Here is a 22,528-nt window from a genome sequence, read left to right on the forward strand (position 1 = left end):
GCTCCAGGGGCTCTTGGATGACACTGATTATCTCAATCCGTTTCAATCCGGTTTTAGGCCTGGGTTTGGTACCGAAACAGCCTTGGTCGCCCTGTATGATGACCTTTGTCGGGAGAGGGACAGGGGGAGTGTGACCCTGTTGATTCTCCTTGATCTCTCAGCTGCTTTTGATACCATCGACCATGGTATCCTTCTGGGAAGACTCACGGAGTTGGGAGTTGGGGGTACTGCTTGGCAGTGGCTCCGCTCCTACTTGGTGGGTCGCCACCAGAAGGTAGTGCTTGGGGAACATTGCTCGATACCCTGGACTCTCCATTGTGGAGTCCCGCAGGGATCGGTTCTGTCCGCCATGCTTTTCAACATCTACATGAAGCCGCTGGGCGCAGTCATCAGGAGTTTTGGAGTGCGTTGTCACCAGTACGCTGATGACACGCAACTCTATTTCTCCTTTTCATCTTCTTCAGGTGAGGCTGTTAACGTACTAAACCGTTGCCTGGCCGCGATAATGGATTGGATGGGAGCGAACAGACTGAAGCTTAATCCAGACAAGACCGAGACGCTGTTAGTGAGTGCCTTCTCTGCCCAGATGGTGGATGTTCACCCTGTTCTGGACGGGGTTACACTCCCCTTGAAAGAACAGGTTCGTAGCTTGGGAGTTCTTATCGACTCTTCCTTGTCTCTTGAGGCTCAGGTAGCCTCAGTGGCAAGGAATGCTTTCTACCATCTCCGATTGGTAGCCCAGCTACGTCCCTATCTGGACAGTGACGACCTCGCCTCAGTCGTTCATGCTCTGGTAACTTCTAGATTGGACTACTGCAATGTGCTCTACGTTGGGCTGCCCTTGAAGACAGTTCGGAAACTACAGTTAGTCCAGAATGCAGCGGCCAGATTGTTGACGCGGACAAGAAGGTCCGCTCATATTATACCCGTTCTGGCTCATCTGCACTGGCTTCCTATTTGTTTCCGGGCTAAATTCAAAGTGCTGGTTTTGACCTATAAAGCCTTACACGGCATGGGACCGCAATACCTGGTGGAGCGCCTCTCCCAATATGAAACTACCCGTACACTGCGCTCAACATCTAAGGCCCTCCTCCGAGTACCATCCCATCGAGAAGCTCGGAGGGTGGTGACTAGAAATAGGGCCTTTTCGGTTGTGGCTCCCGAACTATGGAATGGTCTTCCCAATGAGGTGTGCCTGGCGCCGACGCTGCTATCTTTTCGGCGCCAGGTGAAAACCTTTTTATATTCCCAGGCATTTTAATGCGTTTTATTATATGTATTGTTGTATTTTGCTGCTGTTTGATTATTTTTGTTTACCTTTGTTGGCTTGATTTTATTGTATTATTGTATTTATATATTCCTGACTGTTTTATTTTATGTACACCGCCCAGAGAGCCCTTGGGCTTAGGGCGGTATATAAATTAAATTAAATAAATAAATAAAAAATAAATCTTTTGAGTGGTGAAAGCCAACTCTGAGAGGTGAGAATCAGTTGAAGAGCTGACCCTGTTGTTCTTAATTTGTGTTGGTTCTTTTATTTTTACATGAATTTAGAACTGTATTTTATAGTGCTGTTTTATAATGAAATAGTGAGAAGCAGGGTATACATTTTAAAATAAAAATTTATCTTATGTTGAGCTGTAACATCCATCTAACTCTATGTAGCTCAGTGAGGTCTGCTCCTGGCTCTCCAGCTCTAAATGGGAATGTCAGGATTGCAGCATGGGGCCCTCTATGTACAACTGTGAGTGATGCCTTCCTTCCAGTGATTGAAGCAAAAGTTGAACCCAACTTTCAGTCAGCGCAGCCAACAGGATGCCCTCCAGATTTTGTTAGTCTGCAACTCCCACCAGCCTCACTTCACTATGATGTTAGCTGATAGGCGAGTAGCCCTAGCCACCTGTCAATTTTAGTAAGTAAGTAAGTTTATTACGGTCAATGACCAGAAAGATATATCATACAGACATAGACAGACATAGATATTACAAAACAGGGTTAACTATACAGTAGCCACTAAAAGTATGCATATACAACATATTTAGGCAGATGCCGCAAGGTGCGGCAGTCCCTGGCTTATAAGTACTTTGCGTAAGTCGATCGCTGCAGCAAAAAAATTCGCGACCAATACAAGAATCTGTGTCTGCAAAAAAATAATGCACATAGGAAGTTACGTCCCTACCCGGCAAATTCTGAAAAAAAGGGGTAATAAATCGTCTGCAGAGATCATTATAAAATATACATTCTAGTAAAACATGGTTTGCGGTCTCAATAGCCCCTGTATCGCATGGGCAATAAAGTCCCCCCCCATCAAATTTAACCTACAGAGGGGATAAGAATCCACTTCACTGCACCTGGTACAGAACATACAATCCTGCTACTGATGGCTATGAAGCAGGAGTGGGGGGACTTGTGGCCAACAACTCTAATCAGCCCTGGCTATACTGGTTTGGAGGCACAGAATTTGTAGTTCAGCAACATCTGGAGGACACCACATTGGCTGCTGCCCCTATTCTAAATCATTTGGAAAGATGGTGGTTTGCATTAGTGGCATCTTTTGAACTGAGAAGGAGAAGGTGGAAAATGATTTGAGAGAGAGAAGGGAAAGCAAGAGGCTTATAGAAATAATAAAGTTACAACTGAGATGAAGATGCACATCCTATGTTGCAAAATGGAGTTTTATGCCCAATTTCAGGAGCTGGTATAAACTTATAGAGCCAAAAACAGTTTGGGATCAAGTTACCTAAAGGGCCGCCTTCACTGTTCAGCCTTGGAGGTTCTCTTTGTATACCTCTCCACCAGTGTGGTCAGTTAGATTAGTGGGCTTGAGAGAGGGGCCCTTTTTGGTGGTGACCCCTCAACTATGGAAATTCCTCAGGTGGAGTGCAAATGGCTCCTTTTCTGCAGGCTTTTCAGTGGAGACTGAAAGATAGAGACTCTTCTGTTTTAGATGGCTTTCTCATAAAAGATGCTGTGGTCCCGTAGGGCTTAATTTGGCTTTAAGATTTTTAAGGCTTAGTTGGCTTTGAACAGCTTTATGCTGATTTGAATAGGTCTTCCATTGTTATGGTTAGTTCTGTGGTTAATCTTTTGCAAAATATGGTGCATAATATGGTGGTCTTGTAATATATTGCTTGGGTGTTTTTTCTTTTGAGTGTGTATATGTATTAATACTGTATGGAAGCCGTCTGCCATAGTTCTATACTCAGGTTTTATGCTCCGTACTTATTTGGAATGGGGACATACGATGCCATTACTGTGGACCATTTTTTTCATTCAGGTGATTGCAAGTAGATATTTCAAATGCCAGAATTGTTTGTGCTGCTTGTTGAGCTCCTTTGAAGCATCAAGCTGCCATCTTTCACCAAGTAAAACAAATTGGGTTTTGCTACTACCAGAGAAGTGCAAATGTTATTATGGGGACAATTTAAGGGTAATAGCCCCACACTTGCGGTTAGAACATAAGAGCGGTCACTACATCGGCCCCAACTGCACTATACATTTAAAGCACTATTGTACCACTTTAAACTTTAAATCCTTGGAGCTGTGTTGCAGCTCTGTGAGGGGAATAGGGGTCTCCCAACAATGCTCAGTACCCTTAATAAACTAGAGTTCCCATGATTCTTTGGAGGAAGCCATGGCTGTTAAAAGTGTTATGATACTGCTTTAAATATATAATGCAGATGAGGCTTTTATTGTAACCCACCAACAGGGCCGGCTCCAGGAATGCGGGGGCCCTTGGGCATTAGCCTGCCCCGGGCCCCTCTGCTTCCCTTCCACGATCCTGTGGATCGCAAGACGAGCTTCCGAACCACCCGCCATCCCCCGCCATCCCCAGCGCTTCACCTACCTTTCTCTGCTGTTCGCGCAGGGTTGCCATCAATAAAGATGGCAGCCGAGGTTTCCGTAAGGGACTGAAGCTCGTCTTGCGATCCGCGGGATCGCGGAAGGGGAGCGGAGGGCCCCTCAGGGGCCCCCCAGGGGCTCCTAGAGCTGCGGCGCCCTCGGGCCAGTGCCCAACCTGGCCGCCCTTTGGAACCGGCCCTGCCCACCAACTGTAAATGAAGTGCTGGCTATCCTTTCTCTCCTCTTCCTCCCCCCCCCCTTTGACTCCTGGGTGGGTCTCTCTCTCTCTCTCTGTGGGGGGTGGGAGGCTTGGCTTTGTGTGTCAGCATTGTACAGAATAAATATGATTGGAGCTTTTTGATGTAACTGCATTAGATCTGAAAGCCCATTTTGGCAAGCATTTCCCACAGTAGTTACCTAAAGGGCTTTAATGAAAGAAATCTGTATTTACTGTTTGTGGTAAGTGGGGTCTTTCATCACGTTACGGTGCACCCATGGTATTCATTGAGTGCAGCTGCTTTCCCTCTACTTCCTGTAGGCCCATGGAGCCTCAGGACACTGGCATACTCTGTGTCCCAGATGTAGTGGTATGCTTGCACATCTGTGGCAGATAAATGCCAGCACAGACATACGATTGTCATCAGTGTGTAATACCTGTGCTCTGCCAAGAAAAATTGCATCTGTCATCCTGATAGCATGCCTGATCTCTGTGATTCAGAGACACTGTTGTTTTGGTAAATCTTGCGCATAGCCATAACATGTTCCGGCGGGAAAAAAGTCAGTGATTGTGTAACATATCACATTAATACTTCTGCTGAAGACTTGTGAATCTGACATACAGGAGAGATTTTGGGAGAAAAATGTCTGAGTAATTAAATCAGCGTTTCTTAACATCACCATTTGACATAAGGTTTTCCTTTGCAGCAGGTTTCATCATTAATGTATTAATAAAACCAGGCAAGAAAATGTGCTTGTAAGATAAGTTCCTGCTGTTTCCCCCTGCCATATCTTACTGCATAATGCAGTAAGCATCTTGAAATGGATGTGGCATGTTTTGCAAAGAAGTATTTTCAAAGCCTTTTTGTAGGGCTGATTCTCTCCTGAACTCTTAGCTAAATAACGTGAAGGTAAATACAGGAACAGCCTCTTTTGATAAGTATTGGCATCAAAGTGAGGTGGTAGCAAACCTCTATCTGTGCTGTTTCTATTTAGTGATGGCTGTTTCAATAGATGTTGAACTGAATAATGAAAACAAAGGTACAACAAGCAACAATAACGCACCAAGTGTTAATTGGCCTTAGATTGTGATTCTTAGAGCACAGATGCTTGAAAATAAGTCCCCTTGGAGTCACTGACCAAATTCACAACATACATTTATGGTCCTGGACACTGTTGTTGCACTTTAAACAGTTATGGCTTCCCCCATAGAATCCTAGGAAGTGTAGTTAGTGCGGGGTGCTGAGAGTTGTTAGGAGACCTCCTATTCCCCTTGTAAAGCTGCAGTGGCCAGAGTTCTCTATGCTGAGTGTTAAACCACTCTGGGAACTATAGCTCTGTGAGGAGAATAGGAATCTCTTTAACTCTCAGCACCCTTCACAAACTACCCTTCCCAGAATTCTGTGGGGGAGGCCATGACTGCTTAAAGTAGAATAATATATTTTATCATTATTTATTATTATTTATTGATTTGATTTATATCCCATACTTCCTCCTAGTAGGAGCTCAGGGCGTCAAACATTAGCACTAAAAACACTTTAAAACATCATAAAAACAGACTTTAAAATATATTAAAACAAATACATCCTTAAAAATATATTAAAACAAAACATCTTTAAAAACATTTCTAAAAAAAGCTTTAAAAACATTTTTTTAAAAAAGGTTTAAAAACATATTAAAAAGCAATGCCAACACAGACAGAGATTGGGACAAGGTCTCTGCTTAAAAGGCTTCTTGAAAGAGGAAGGTCTTCAGAAGGCAACAAAAAAATAATAGAGATGGTGCCTGCCTAATATTCAAAGGGAGGGAATTCCAAAGGGTAGGTGCCACTACACTAAAGGTGCATTTCCTATGTTGTGCAGAACGGACCTTATGATATGATGGTATCTGCAGGAGGCCCTCACCTGCAGAGCGCAGTGATCGATTGGGTATATAAGGGATAAGACGGCCTTTCAGGTGTCCTGGTCCCAAGCTGTATAGGGCTTTGTACACCAAGACTAGAACCTTGAACTTGGCCCGACAGCAAATGGGCAGCCAGTGCAATTCTTTCAGCAGCGGGGTGATGATGTTGGCGATACCCTGCCCCAGTGAGCAGTCTTGCCACCGCAGTTTGAACCAGGTGCAGCTTCCGGACCAACCTCAAGGGCAGCCCAACATAGAGCGTGTTACAGTAATCGAGCCTGGAGGTTACCAGTGCATGGACAACAGTGGTCAGACTGTCCTGGTCCAGAAACGGCTGCAGCTGTCTTACCAGCCGAAGCAGATAAAAGGCACTCCTAGCCACTGAGGTCACTTGGGCTTCTAGCGACAAAGATGGATCCAGGAGCACCCCCAGACTACAGACCTGCTCTTTCAGAGGGAGTACAACCCCATCCAAAGCAGGCAACTGACCAGTTATCTGAACTCTGGAACCACCAACCCACAGCACCTCCATCTTGCTAGGATGCAGACTCAGTTTACTGGCCCCCATCCAGCCACCACCGAGTCCAGGCAGCAGTCCAGGCCTTGCACGGCCTCTCCCGATTCAGATCTTACAGAGAAACAGAGCTGGGTATCGTCAGCATACTACTGACATCTCACCCCAAATCTCCTGATAACTGCTCCCAAGGGCTTCATATAGATGTTAAACAGCATGGGGGACAAGATGGTACCCTGCAGCACCCCACAGCAGAATTGCCAGGGGGCCGAAAGACAGTCACCCAATGCTATTCTTTGAAAACGACCTTGGATATAGGATCGAAACCACTCTAAATCCCCACTGACCCAGCCAGGAGCTGATGTAAGAGGTTGCAAGATTAACTGCAGCCTTTCTCTGGAGTCAGGGTCAGGCTGGGGGGGGGGGTGCCAGTCCTTGTAGCACTTACCAGGGACTTTAGCTGTCTCAAGAGACGGCAACCCAGAGGAGTGAGCAAGCAAGCACCTGGATGCTCAGGTACTCCAAACCACCAATGCTGTAGCTTTTCCCAAGGACCCAAAGGGCAGCCTGGCTTTTATGTCCCCTGGCCCAGCCAGGCGCTAATGCAAGAGGCTGCAAGATTAACTGCAATGTGAATGTGGCCACTGAAGTTTAACGAAGTTAGACTTTGGATTGAAATATTGGTGATAAGAAAATTTCCCTGGTGGTGGGGTCAGCTTGTTCCCAGCTTAACTTTTCTTCTGTGCTTTTATTTGTTAAGCTTAGAAAATGTCTACCTCCTTTTTTCCTGTAAGGGAAGGAAATGTCATGTGACAAATAGGGAGCAGGTGCATTGACTCGCAGCACCATCAGTTAAGGCAGCAACAAACGAAGAGGTGTAAGAGCCCCCCCTTGTTCTTGTCCCAGTGTCAAGATTTGCACTAAGGAAGGATGGAAAAGGTTCAAAGAGTGTGCAGCAGCAGAGAAGAGCTCTTCCCTTCCCTACTTGTGAGTTTCTCAGAGGCATTGTTGAAGGCAGTACGCTAGGAATCGCAAGTGAGGAGAGTGCTGTTGCATTCATGTCCTGCTTCCTGTAGGCATCTGACTGGCCATGGTGAGAGTAGGATGCTGGACTTGATGGGCCTTTTGGTCTGGTCCAGCACTGGGGTTCTTAGGTTTGTTGGCTACTGGCGAAAATAGGTTACTACTAGATGGACTTTTTGATCTAGTCCCAGAGGGCTGTTCTTATATTCTTATAAAGGTAGTGCATTCTGAATTTGTTCCAAGGCACTCTGTTTCTTCCCAGGGTCCATGTCCTTGTTCTAAATCAGATTCTGGATCTGAGGTCTGACTCGCATCAAGCCCTTGGTACATAACAAGATTTCCTGTGTCTTTTCCACTTCTACAGGTCAGGTCACTTTTTCTGTTTTTGCAGACTGGAAATTCTGGTATGAGCAAAATCATCATCTAACCATCCTATCGAGTGCATAGGAGATGGGATTTGAACCCAGGTCTCTGTCAGACCAAGATTTTTTTTAATTTTTGTTTTGTTTTGTGGCATTAATATGTTGGGCCGCTGAAGGCTCTTTTAGTTTATGGTTCCCATTTGCTTTTTAAACAGACTGTGTAAACGATCTTCACACATTTTAATGTTCTTCACAAAGTGTTATATGTCTTGTTTGAAACTCAGAGATGTTTCAGTAATTCAGTCTACTAAATGCCACTTTTTAAATTTAGAATTCATGGCAACATTAAGAACAGGTGAACCAGTAATATCACAAACATATTTTTCCCTCCTGAGTGCTGAACTGTAGAATGTAAATATGCCCATTCAACAAAGGCATAAGATAAACACCACAAACCTTGCAAGTCAAAGGTTTAGTGTCTTGCACCTCCAGAACACAACTTAATTAACAACTGTTTGTACCACTCCCACTAAGACAAGCCCTGCACCCTAAAATACTCATTTCTATTTGGACATTGTGATGCATTGCAACAGTTCTATTCCAGGGCTATCAGGCACCTGGAGAGAGCTGTAAATCCTTTCACAATTCTTCTCCTGTGTCGACATGTTGAATATAAGGAATTGCAAAACTGTTGTTCAGTTGTTTGTGGGAAGAATTCTATCCCCATTTTCTGCTATATACAAAGCTCAAGGTGGCTTGGTAGTTAGACCTGACAACCGTGACAAGGAGTGTTGTTTGGTTTTTTTAAATTAGCTTTTATTATTACCCTGAGAATCCTGCTTTCCTCCAGGGAGTTCAGGGTAGTGTGCTTAGGATGTCCTGGTTGTCTTCTACTTGGGAATTGACCAGGACCAGACCAGACTTGCTTAACTACGGCAAAGTTGCTGCCTCATGCACCTTCAGACCATGTCCTGCTTCCATCTTGGTCCACAGAGAGATGTTTTAAAGTTCTCTGCTGTCAAGTTATGTTCTAAGGAAAGCTGTACCTGGCAATCTCAATATAGATAGGGGCCGTCAACCTGGCACCACCCACCAGTACTCCTTGGTGCCCTTGAATGGTCCCAGTGTTCCCTCAAAAATCCACTGTGCCCCAGAGACTGCTTGCTCTTCCTACTTAGTTCCTCTTTGACCCCTGTGCTGATGGTGATTTTTTGTGTGAATATGGAAAAGCATTCAGGCATGCAGTAATTACTGTCTGAAATTTGGCAAGAGCCGCACCATATGATTCTGCAGATTCTGCACTATACATACATTTAAAGCACTCTTATACCACTAAACAGTAATGGCTTCCCCCAAAGAATCCCGGGAAGGGTAGTTTAAGGGTGCTGGCACCTCTGATCCCCTCACAGAGCTACAATTCCAGAGTTCCCTGGGAAGAGGGATTGACTGATAAGCCACTCTGGTAATTATAGCTCTGTGAGGGGAATAGGGATCTCCTAGCAACCCTCAGCACCCTTAACATTCAGCTCTTAATTTTGGAAGGTTTTTGGAAGGCTTTTGATGCTATAGCTCTTTTAGGGGTGGGCTGTTCCATACTGCCTTTTAAATTTATGTACTGTGCTGTTTAACTTTTTATTTGTTTTAGTTTTTTTAATTGGTTTTCATCTGTTTATTGATTGTAAGTTGCTTTGGGTATGCTATTGTGAAGAAAAGTGACTGATAAATAAATACAATGATAAACTATATTTCCCAGAATTCTTTGGGTGACATTATCATCATCATCGATAATGATAACGTTATTGTTATTACATTTAAATCCCACCTTACCTCCAAGGAGCTCAAGGTGGCATACGGGGTTCTTCTCCATTTCCATTTTATCCTCACAACAACTGTGAGGTAGGTTAGGCTGAGAGACAATGATTGGCCCAAGTTCACCCATTGAGCTTCATGGCCGATCAGGGATTTGAACCCTGGTCTTCCAGGTCCCAGTCTCACTCTAACCACTGCACCACATTAGTATGATACTGCTTTAAATGTATGGTGTAGATGGGGCCTTACATCCAAGCAAGTAAATGTTCATTTGTGATGGTGATTTTTCTGAGATGCAATGTAATGTCTTGTTACATGTGATCCCCTACAAGTCTTTACTGTCAATAAAGTTGAGGGCTGCATTTCCTCAGGGGTAATCTGGGAGAGGCCACATGTCAGCAGTGGGAGGGGCTGGAGCCAAAAGTGCGAAGTGCAACTCCTTTCTTGCTGTCACCTCCTCTCTCTCTCTCTTTTTGTCACCTCTTCTCCTTTTGACACCTGCCCATTGGGCTACCAGGGAGGGATAGCCAGAGGTCTGAACTCCTCACTTTTGGGGCCACATGAAATAGGTGAAGGACTGCATTCAGCCCTAGGGCTGCAGGTCGCCCACCCCAGCATGGTGCAAGAACCATTGGGCCAGCATGAATGAATGAATGAATGAAACATTTTTACCCCGCCCTTTTTCCAAACTGGAACTCAGGGCAGCTTACAAATAAAACTACATGTAGTTAAAAACATACAAAAATATACAATTAAGATACAATTAAACTATACACAACCTTAAAACCATGAAACAGGCACTTAAAATACTAAAAACAATTTAAAATAATACAAACAACAGCATAAAACAATAAACAAACCTTGTAGAGCCCAGCGTGGCAAATGCAATACTTGTCAGAGCAGAGTACTGACAAGTTACAATGCCCCTATATCGGGGACCGTTGTGCTGTGCTTCAGTTCTGGAAAACCGAATCAGTTCTGCCTCATAATGGTTTTGGATCATAGTAAAGGTATCTTTTGTGTCCAAGGTTTGAGGAAGTTCATTCCTGTAATACTAAACTATGGTTAAGTGTTACATCTGAACTGGGCCCCCATCTACAGTATGAATAAATAGAAGTGGCCTTCATATTATAGGACAGGGTCAAAGATAGGGCCCAGGTCTGAAAATGATGAAGACTTTGGCTCTAGGTTGACAAGGAAAGCTTCCTAAACACATGGAATAATTTCTAGTTTTCTAAAATGTGCTTAAATTCAATCACAGTTCAAATCCACGTTACATTCCCTCACTGAGCAGGGGGTTGGACTCAGTGGCCTTATAGGCCCTGTCCAACTCTACTATTCTATTATTATTTTGCTTATTATTGGATGGGGCTTTATGCTGGCTACCAGTCCAGCAGGTGCGCAGGATGTCCTTTCAGGTTTTCTTTGTCTTTTAACAGGCAGCAGTGGAGAAGCCCCACTTGTGTATGCAAGGCTGCCCATCTGGAATCCAGCCAACTCCTTATTCTATAAAGCTGGAAAGAATATGCTATTACTGCACAGGCACAATGGAAGCTCATGCGTCCAACCTGTCACATAATTTGTTTACTATAATTTAATTAATCTTGTGTGCAAATAGCGATTGTTGTTGCTTTTGCCAAAATTTCTGAGACATACGTGATCCTAGTCAGCTACATCTGCTGCTTTATGCCTATCTCTGCTTGCTCAACAGCATTTCTGAGCATTGCTAAGTGTTATACATTTGCTGTGTAACACCCTCTGCTAGCCACTCTGCCTCTGATTATCCCAGTGCGTGCAACCTTGCTCTGTTCCCAGTATGCACTTGGCTGGCAGTTTTCCTAGAAACACACACTCTTTCTGTTTTCACGAGGAATATGATATGAATGATAGAACATACAAACATACTTACAGTGTTGTGCTTGTTTGGAATACATGAAAAGACAGATCCCAAAGATAAGAACCTGCAAAGGGAAGTAAGGAATTTAAGGTTTTGTAAGCTATAATAGTTCAACTCAGGTTTGCCTGCTTGTAGTGAGGCAAGAGGAGTGTTCACACGTTGCATTCAATGAGTATACTGCCTTCAGTGAATGTGTAATCTGTATACACAAATAATGGAGATCTTCACTCATATAGTTTTCCATATGCAATATTAGGGGTGTTTACATGTTACATTCAATGAGTGTACAATCTGTGAACCTATGTACACAAATACCTAAGCTGTATGCTTGTTCAATTATTACATTACATTCACATGTAATGTTCAATGAATGTGCAGTCTGTGTATGCAGTAGCTGAGCTGTACAAATATAATATAATAATATATATAATATAATAATAATAAATTTTATTTTTGAGTCGCCTATCTGTCCGGGTTAACGGACACTCTAGGCGACATACAACAATATAAAACATAATATACATATCAAAACAACAATCATAATCAATTTAAAACCAGCCTTCAATTAAAACATTATAAAACTAATCCACCCCAATCTTATAGGCCCGCCTGAATAGCCAGGTCTTTAAGGCTCGGCGAAAACTTATCAGGGAGGGAGCATGCACTCCTTTACACATGTGAACAAGCCTAGAGTCAAAGATTTCCCATCACAGGGAACATTGACAGCTGATTTCCCTTGCATCTTAGACCAGGATGCAAGTCTGATTTAGAAGCAATTGTTGTAGGGTCAAGCAGTATTGTGTGACCTGTTATGGCCTATTGTTAAGAAGCTTTTTTGCTGAACTGGCTGGTTTCCTCTTATCACCAGACTTGGGTGGCAGCGCATAGGCTGAATTCCCCTTTTAGAGCAGGTCCCTATTACATGGTTGAGATCTGTCACCGGTAATGTACAACAGGCCCGAAAAGAGAGATCATGTTAGGTGAGCAAGCATGTTAAGGCCCAGAGAGCCCAGGGCCTTTTCTGTAGTGGCCCCCGAATTGTGGAACAGCTTACCAGAGGAGATACGCCTGGCGCCTACGGTACTTTCTTTCAGGTGCCAGGTTAAGACCTGGCTATGCTCCCAGGCATTTTAATGTTTAATGTTAATGTTTAATGTTCTAGTTTTAAAATCTTGCTGCTATTTGTTATTGATTTTATTGTAATATTGTATTTTAACCTTGTACACCGCCCAGAGAGCTATTAGCTACGGGCGGTTTATAAATTAAATGAAATAAAAATAAATAAATAAATAAATACAGCCATAAAGTGCACTAATATGTTTCCTAGTTGTCTGGACTAGTTATGTAGATGGTGTAAGTAGAAAAATCCTATGTTTTTCTCTCTAGCCCCCCCCCCCAAAAATAGGGATAGTAACAATTTAAATGTTAAGTCAGTATCTTTCTTGGTTAAGGACCAACACTGAAATCCAGTTGCATGTATGTGTATTGTTCAAAAACCTTGAGGGAGGGAGATGAGTAATAGTATACAACCAAAATTTGCCTTGTAATAAAATCTACTTAAATATCACTTATATTAGAAACAAAGGGAACTGTATTCCTTGACTGAATTCTAAGATGAGCTTCAGCATAAGAGGTCTTCTAAAAGCTATTGCACTATTGAAGGGTTTTCTGGAAATAGGTGGACTGTTTCATATGGCTTGAATTACTGAGTGGCTGGCTGAAACTTTACGCTGCTTAATATTTTGTCCTATTTGTTTTGCTGTTGTATATCTGATTATACATCTCGTCTTTTCTAGAAAGATTGCAAATATTTCCCCTCTGAAGTATTCTTGGGGTGTGTGTGCAGTTTTCAGTTGTGCTTTGTGACAAAATGACTACTGTTTCCATCAGCTTCCCCCCCACCACACACACTTCCATTCCCTCTCCCCAAGTTTCTAACCCTGTTGATTTTTAAAAAAATATAGCTGAAAACTGACAATTTCTTCCAAGGTAGTTTAAAATCATGGAAATACTTCCACAAACTGTTCAGCAAAGGGGAAGTATCTGTACATACGTGTATAAAAGCACAAATATGGTGCAAACCCAGATTTAGTTTGATGAAGTGTATATTGCCCTGAAAGTAGGCATGAATAAATCCTTCTTGTACTGATAATTTTTGGACCAGCTGAGACCCAGACTGGGATGAGGTCTGTACTTAAAAGGCTTGTTGAATGATGGTCTTCAGTAGGTGCCGAAAAGATAACAGGGATAGCACCTGTCTGATATTTAAGAGGAGGGAATTCCAAAGGGTAGGTGCCACTACACTAAAGGTCTGCCTCCTATGTTGTGCAGAATGGACCTGCTGATAAGATGGTATCTGCAGGAGGCCCTCACCTGCAGAGTGTAGTAAATGACTGGGTATATAAGGGGTAAGAGGAACTTTCAGGTATCCTGGTCCCAAGTTGTATAGGGGGGCTTTGTATACCAAAACCTGCACCTTGAACTTGGCCCAGTAGCCGATGGGCATCTATTTGGCCTAGTGCCCCTGTCATGGTCCCCAGTTTCCTAATCCCATATTTAGGAGATTGGGAATGTTGCAGGCAGGTTCCCTCTCTGGAATTTCCCATTTCTTTCCATTTTCAGAGTGAAACACAGTGTAGCATTTGGTCTGTACCAATGTTAAAAGCCTAACGATTGTTAGCTTTAACCAGGGGTTTGCAAATGAGCAAACCCTGGTATGGACCCTGGTTTGAAACTGACTTTGGTTAGTGGCTGACATCAGCACAAACATAATGCTGCACTATGATTCTTTCTAAGAAGTGAAGGAGTGGGAGGTTTACAAGCCCTCAATAACTCTCTTTTGGAGAAGGTGCACTTACATAAGGTCTGTGCTATCACAATAATCTTTTCCAGGACCACCACCATAACATGTGCTTAAATACAACTTACCCAGTTCTCTGAACGACCAAAACCAAGTTTCAGAAGCAGGTTTTCACAATTAGTTGCCCTGGGCATGGGAAGAGTGGGATATCAACATTCTCATTCTCTCTCTCTCTCTCTCTCTTTTTAAAAAACCTTAATAGCATGCGTGATGCTAAGGTCAATGGAAATATTGGTTCGGTGTGCTAAACTGGTGGAGAAAGATCATATTAAGGATTAGGATAGATGAAGAAAAAGTCTGATGCTGAAATAAGCATCATCATTGCTGTTACATTACTTTACATTGTACCCACATCTAGATGAAGCACAACCTAATATGTCTGGGTTGGCAGACTTTCTATACAGTGGAACAAGATAAGGAGAAGCTTCTTTCTTATGACCCCCACCCCGTCCCCTTTGCACAGCTGCTGCATGTTTCTAAAATGGAGGTGTTCCAGCAATACAAGGCAAAATGTTTGAAAAACATGTTTTTAATGTCCAAGTGAAGTTAATTAAGCAAATGGGTCCCCACCCCTTCCTGCCATTGGTTTAATGTTTTCAACAATTTTATGGCAACAGTCACTCCCATTAACTTGATAAATTCAGCAGTTCATTCATAGTGTATTTGAGACTTGATCCAGAAACTAAATCTTCTCCATTTGGGCTAGATCTGGGCTGCAAAGAAAATCTTATGTGTCATGTTAAATTCTTGTAGGAAAGAGGGTTTTTCATACAATAGCTTTTTATCCTTGAGGTGTTTGTGAAAAGCTTTTCAAGTTCAGCTAAATTTTAAATCCATCAAGCGGCTCAGTTCTTATGTAGACTCTTGGGACCAGCTCTGTGACGCGGTTTTTATTTTATTTTTTAAAAAAATAAAGAATAGACAACATCCTCATCTTGCTTTTATATGGTTTGTATATAAAAAATGTGGAGTGCTGAATTGGTTCATGTAACATAATGTAAATATAGCTGTAAAATAAAAGCCTAGCATTTTGAATTGAAATCCAAGCTCACTGATGCTAGAGCTCCACATGGATGCTTTTTTTGTAGCACCTCCACGTTAAAGCAATAATACAGAAGCATATAGAAAGGACCCTGACTACAAAATCCTGTTTCTCACAGTGGCCAGCCTAAGGCCTATGGGGAAGTCCATGGACAGAGCATGAGAGTAATAGTCCTTTCCTGCTAGTGTTTCCCAGCAACTGATATTCCGAGGCATGTGCCTCTGATTCTGGAGGTGTGCAGCCATCATGACTAGTAGGCATTTATAGCCTTATTGTTCACGAATTTGTCTAATCCGCTTAAAGCTTTTAAAGTGATGCATATTGGATGTTGCTACATCTTGTAGCAGATCCAAAGTTTTAATTCTGTACTGTGTGAAGAACTTCCTTTTATCTGTCTTGAATCTCTCACCATTTTGTTTCATTAGGGGAACTCAGGTTCTAGTATATGAGAGAGGGAAAAAATTCTCCCTATCCACTTTTTGCACATGTGTAACTTGATGCATCTCTATCATGTGTCTCCCTTACTCCCCTCTTCTCTAAACAAAAAAACTCCGAATGTTGCAACCTTATAAGGAAAGTGCTGCAACTCCTTGATCATTTTGGTTGCCTTTTCTGAACCTTTTCCAGCTCTGCAGTATCCTTTTTTTTTTTTTTTTGAGGTGTGGTGACCAGAACTGTGCATGTTATTCCACGTGAAATTGCACCTTAATTTGTATTGCAGCCTTGTACAGTGTCAGTTTTATTTTCAATCACTTTCGTAATGATTCCCAGCATGGAAGATAAGACTACATACTACCTCCAGTGTCACAGGTAGTAGGCCCCTAAATACCAGTTGCTGGGAATAGCAGGTTGGAATAATGCTGGTCTGTTTGCAGGATTAGATGTGCCATTGGCCTGACCCAGCAGGGATCTTCTTTTGTTCTTAAATGATTCTCTCAGCCTTGGGTTTCTGCCTTTAAAATATGAGGTTGTAGTGAGCTTACTTGCTCTGATAACACTTCTGATGCTTACCGCATACATTATTTTGCTGCCTTTTTCTCCCACTACCCTTTTTAAGGTTTGGTATTCATCCTGTGGCTGGTCGTATGCCTGGACAACTGAATGTTCTACTTGCAGAAGCTGGTGTACCATATGACATTGTCCTAGAAATGGATGAGATCAATGAAGACTTTCCAGGCAAGTGATACTCTACTATATTTTTGCTTTCACCTGTTTGTGTTCTCTAAAAGTCAGCTTACAATTCAGTTAGTCGATTTTGAAATTGCAATCAATCTAAATTATGCCAGTTTTTATCTAGAGTACTCTGTTAAAAGTAATTCTTATCAGTTGCTTTGCTAAATGCACATATTGGAACTTCATGCTGGTTTTTTATTCATTTTATGTAATTGTTTTAAGCTTTCAGGAAAAACAGCTTAATGCGCTTCAAGTATTAGTTTAGGGAAGGCCACCTGTGCCAGTGTATAGCTCCCTATAGAAATTCAGGGTTCTGATGAGGGCATCCTCATGCTACTATGATGCAAGCTGCTGTTAACTGATGGAATTTTATTTCACTTCATAACTTCCTGTGTGTGTGGTCTCTTTCCCCTCTTATATTTTACTGCAGAAACTGATCTGGCCCTTGTCATTGGAGCTAATGACACAGTTAATTCAGCTGCCCAGGAAGATCCCAACTCTATCATTGCTGGAATGCCAGTTTTAGAAGTTTGGAAAGCAAAGCAGGTGGGTTACAAAACATTGTGGCAGAACTGTTGTGTTTTCTCAACCTCTTTAAAGCTATTATTTTATTTAGAAGCGTACTAATGATGTCCCACACCTTCACAAATCTTTCTACCTGCTTTCTCCTCCTGGACTACTTTGCCAGTATTGGCAGCAGAGAAAGTATTGCTGAGAGGGCAGGAAAGTCTTACAGCCTTTTTACCTGGAAGAGTGCCTTCCAAATTCTCCCACCAGCTCCAGGACTACATAATGGAATACTGTTGCTGTCCCCCACTGCAGAAAGCTGTTAGTTCCTTAATGATATAAACTGCTGCTATTCTAGTCCCCACACATATGCTGGTAACATCCTTCTTTTGTACAGTTTGACAACACTTAAGCTAATAGGGTTCTGAAGCTTTAAGTGCATAGAGAAATATGTTTGAATACTGGTAAACCTTGGTTATATATAATAGTATATCATCTTGCACTTACACTCTTAAATTCTGTAGTTTTCTTGTAAGAAGTCCTGCCTAGGTAAATGTATCAGCTGGAGATAGAAATTTGGTCACTGGCTTAAGGCTCTTGGTTAACGAAAAGGTTGACTGGAAAATATCAGAAATGATTGGTCATACCTTGTTTTGGACATGCTGACTTGCCAATTGTAAATGACACAGGAACTGACTGAAAACAAGGATGAAATGTGCTCATAAGGCTGGAGGTTCTGGATTTACTGGGAAATCAGAATCTGATGCTTGTAAAATGTTAATGATTAATAAACAATAATATTCAATCAAGCTTCCTGGATCTACCCATAACATTCATAACCCTGGTCCCAGGCTACGGTCTGAAGGCGCATGAGGCCAGCTCCCTGCTGAAGCTAAGCAGGGTCACGTCTGGTCAGTGCCTGGATGGGAGACCGCTTGCAAACCATATGTAAGCCACCTTGGGTTTCAATTATGAAAAGAAAGACGGGGTAGTAATAAATAAATAAGTAAATAAACCCTGTTTTTTAATTTAAAAAATCGGTGATATTGATGTTGTCCTTCCTCCAACCCCTCACTGCTGGTTTGCTGCTGTGGCCCTTAAAAATATTCACAGAGCTTCCTTAGGCCTACCAGCATCCACCTCAAGGAAGGGGGCTTTCTACAACGTTCATTAAAACTGCTCAGTACATATAATTGGCACCCCCCTTTTCATGCTTTCCAGTCACATGTGGCCATAGTGCCTCGTAATATAATGATAGACTGCCTCACCGCCCCCCTTGGCAATACTTCAAAGTCTTCTGTTCCCCTCTTAGGTTTCTGAGTTTTTTCTTCTAATTTCATCCTGACAAGGAGCCAGCTGTCTCCCAACTTCATTCTCAACTGCGCTCCAATTTGAGTAAGGGGTTGAATTATAACTCTGCAGTTTTGATTCAAATGGCGGTGCTGAGAACATGCTTGTGTTCACTTAATATACTGAAAGAGAATAGTAGCCCCTAGCAGAGTATGGTTGGCTTTTTGAAGCCAGTAGGGCAAACTTTAGTTATTTGATTTATTTAAATATTTATAGAGCACACTTTTAATAAAAATAGAGCAAGGTGGTATACTACATGCAAAATTACAGTAACTTTGATAAAAGCAGCAGTGAAAGCATCAATAAAAGCTGGCTGGGGCAGGGGAGGGGATCATGTTTCAAAGTCCTGTCTGAATAATACCGTTTTCAATAATGTCTGAAAATAGGCACAATAGGGACAATTGCTGACAAGCTTCTACTGGCCATGAGTTGCACAGGGCAGGGCCTCCCAAACTAAAGTCTTGGTTCCTAGTAAAGGCTGACCAAACTTCAGGGGTGTGGGGAAGAATCGCTAAAAGTGCCCCATCAGGGAATCTCAGTGAACGAGGTGATGCATGAGGAATCGGGCGGTCCTTAAGGTACTTTGGGCTTAAGTTGTTTAGTGCTTTGTGAATTAATACAAAAACCTTGAATCTTTAGCTCCAACCTGGCAAGAGGACTGTGTACTGAAATAAAATTGTTTGGGGGGGGGTAGGGATGGGATCCGCATTTTGGTGCCAGTTCAATTGTCACTCCATCAAATTTCCTTTTGGTACCACTTAATAAGGGATCAGGGTTCGCTATTTGTGATAAATACTGATTCAGTTTTCCCCCCCACAAAAATACTGATGTTTACATTGATATTTTTTAAAAACATCATTTTTACAGATTTTTGAAAAATACCGATATTTTCCTCAAAATGCCAATATTAATATTGGTATTTTAAGGGAAATATCACTATATTGATATTTTGAGGAAAATATTAATATTAATACTGATATTTTTGAGGCAAATTTGAAAAAAAAATCTGCTTCAGCCATGGAAAACCGCTAGGAAAAAAAACAAATCCGTGAGGACTAAAAAAAGGTGAATAAATAGGGGATTTGAGCACATCCCTAACGGTGGGGTGTTATTTATTTTATTTATTTAATTTGTATCCCGCCCTTACTCCCAGCAGGAGCCCAGGGCGGCAAACAAGGCACTAAAAACACTTTAAAACATCATAAAAACCAATCTTAAAATACATTAAGACAGAACAGCATTAAAAACATTTTAAAAAACTTTTAAAAAAAGGGTTAAAAACATTATTAAAAAGCATATTAAGCAATTCTGACACAGACACAGACTGGGATCGTTCTCAACTTAAAAGGCTTGTTGAAAAAGAAAAGTCTTCAAAAGGTGCCGAAAAGATAGCAGAGATGGCGCCTGCCTAATAATATTCAAAGGGAGGGAATTCCACAGGGTAGGTGCCACCACACTAAAGTTCCGTTTCCTATATTGTACACAATAACCTCCTGATAAGATGATATCTGCAGGAGGCCCTCACCTGCAGAGCACAGTGATCAACTGGGTATGTAAGGGATAAGATGGTCTTTCAGGTATCCTGAACCATACATAAATGGCCACATGCTGCTGCTGCTGCTGTTACTAAATATTTGTATCTGTGCCATCTGTAACATGAGTTTCTCATTTCAGGTCATTGTAATGAAGAGATCTCTAGGTGTTGGCTACGCAGCTGTGGACAATCCAATATTTTACAAGCCCAACACTGCCATGCTCCTAGGGGATGCTAAGAAGACTTGCGATGCCCTGCAGGCCAAAGTGAGGGAGTCCTACCAGAATTAAATGCCTCTTGTTAAAAGAGGTATACTACCCTTTGGCCAGTATGAACAAAAGAATCTAAAAAGTGTTACCTACATCAGAAGTCAATGGTGGTTCTTGAAACAAAGGTCTATAGAAAGAAACATTAAGGTTCAGAAACAAGGTGAAAATTTATCTGACAGTATATGGGGGTGGGGGACCTGAAGTGAGCTCACTTAGGGGGCCAAAATGTGGAATTTTAGAATTCTTGAATGCAGTGCATTTCAGAGGAATTTTCCCTTGGTAGCTAAAATGACACTCAGGAATTTGGAGGATCTGTCCATTTAGTTTGACATGAGATATAAAGAAACATGCAGGGCAGCTGCTATAATTTTTTTAAAATAGGTTCTTTGGCTGCAATTCTTGTTATGGGTTCTAAGTGAACACAGAATTCAGCTAAGTTGTTTTTCCAGATCTCAGACCTCTAACCAGATATCGTACATTTTGGCTGGCTTTTACTTGTGACATTTTAAAATATTTTTTGTGCTGCTTTTGAAATGCATTTTGATACATTCTCAACCAACATGTTTGTAATGCTGGAAACGGGCAATTTCTTGTCCAACATACTTCAAATGCTGGGGGGAAAAGATGCAGTTCTAGACCACTGGTAATACCTTTTTAATTATTAAGAAAAAAATCATGCGGGTAGCAAAGAAACCCAATAAGCTTTAGAAAAGAAAAGGTTCTGATTACTGGTCTTCCTTTTTTAATTTAAGATAATAACTATTGAAACTACAGTTCAGTGATATATCACTGTTTTTATGACTTCCAGTCCAGCCTTGATTATGTTTAGAGCACTTGAGTGGAATTCAAATGTTTGACTAATAAAATGAATTTGTCATGTTTGCATAATGATGTAGCAACCGTGGTGACAGAGGCAAAATAAATAGCTGTAATTGTGTTAGAAAGCCTTAACATCTGGGCAAGACAGACTACTATGAAGTGAGTTAAACTTAGCCCAACTTGACTGTTTATAAATCCTGATTTTTATCATTGTGCTTATTGTGACCTTCTAATTTAATAGCAGATGAAAATTATGTCCATTTAGCTACCTCCTGGTTGTTGTTTTTATAGTGAGGTTCCCATAAGTTGAACATCACTAGATAGCAGAAGGCTAAATCCACCTAGGAGCTTCCAGGCCCAGTAAACCAATCAAAGGGATTATTTTGCTCAGCTTCCATTCATTTCAGTGGGACTTGCTCAGAAAATGCACTTGGATAGATTGTGCAGCATGTTTTTAGAAATCTATCATCATTCCTGGCTCAGCAGAAAGCACCTAATTATCAAGAGGCTGTTCTGATGCATAAGAATATTTGAGCCACAGCATTATAATGCAAAATGTTGGGGCAGCTGTATTTTAGTAGGATCTGTTCGGGACCTTGATTTCATTATACTGGGGCCATACATTTCTAAAAAAAACCCTATACTTAATGAGGGTCACCACACACAATAATACAAACAACAAGATGATCCAGAACTCTATACAAATGTATATTAAATTCTCATAGTTGCAGTGCATCATGCAAACAATAAACAACCATGCCAATTACTATGAGATACCAGTAAGAGTCCGTTTTGACTAGATTGAGTCTTTATCAAGTTTGTATAACAAAGCACTTTAATTTGTATTGTTTTCCATTGTTTGTATGGTGTTTTAAATTATGAGAATTTAATATACATTTTTATAAAGCTCTGGGTCTTCTTTTGTGTATTATTTCCATTCATTTCTATACAACCTGCACAATATGGTCAAGAAAAGGAGTGCTATCAGAGATAGTCTTGTAATGTTTAGTGCTGCCTTAGAGGCTGCAGTGTCCAACCTGTTTAAAATGTTGTCTTTCTTTTAATTTGATGATATACAAGCAGCTTGTAAAGAGGACCAGAAGTACCAATGTTAACATTTCCATTGTTTATATTATGGAACATGAGAGAATTATTAAAAATAAATAAAGTGAACAAAATCTGAAGTCTTGATGCAGTATTTCCCAAATACTAAAGTGCTAATTTTCACATTTTGTCATTCAACTTGTTTTTATTGATCACTGAAGTGATATGCATTGAGCCAGTCCTTCAGAAATATGTATCTATGTACTTAGAAATACAAGTGGTGAAGAAAAATAAATTTGGGTCTTTTTTTAAAAAAAACACGTGCCCCACCGTTTCAAATCCATCTGCAACTTTTGTCATCACA

General features: G+C 41.5%; 1 protein-coding gene across 3 annotated transcripts in view; it reads left to right on the plus strand.

Moving 5' to 3' along the window:
- NNT (nicotinamide nucleotide transhydrogenase) overlaps positions 1–22,304 on the plus strand; it is an 80,965-nt gene extending 58,661 nt beyond the window's left edge. For all 3 annotated transcript variants that reach the window (XM_061617444.1, XM_061617453.1, XM_061617463.1), the window contains 3 exons: positions 16,526–16,644; positions 17,072–17,187; positions 20,173–22,304. In XM_061617444.1, the coding sequence (XP_061473428.1) occupies positions 16,526–16,644; positions 17,072–17,187; positions 20,173–20,322 (385 nt within the window). In that variant the 3' untranslated portion in view covers positions 20,323–22,304. The remainder of the gene's footprint in view (positions 1–16,525; positions 16,645–17,071; positions 17,188–20,172) is intronic.
- Positions 22,305–22,528: the final 224 nt, after the last annotated feature.

Source organism: Rhineura floridana, chromosome 1 (genome assembly GCF_030035675.1).
Source record: "Rhineura floridana isolate rRhiFlo1 chromosome 1, rRhiFlo1.hap2, whole genome shotgun sequence".
Classification (NCBI taxonomy): Eukaryota; Metazoa; Chordata; class Lepidosauria; order Squamata; family Rhineuridae; genus Rhineura; species Rhineura floridana.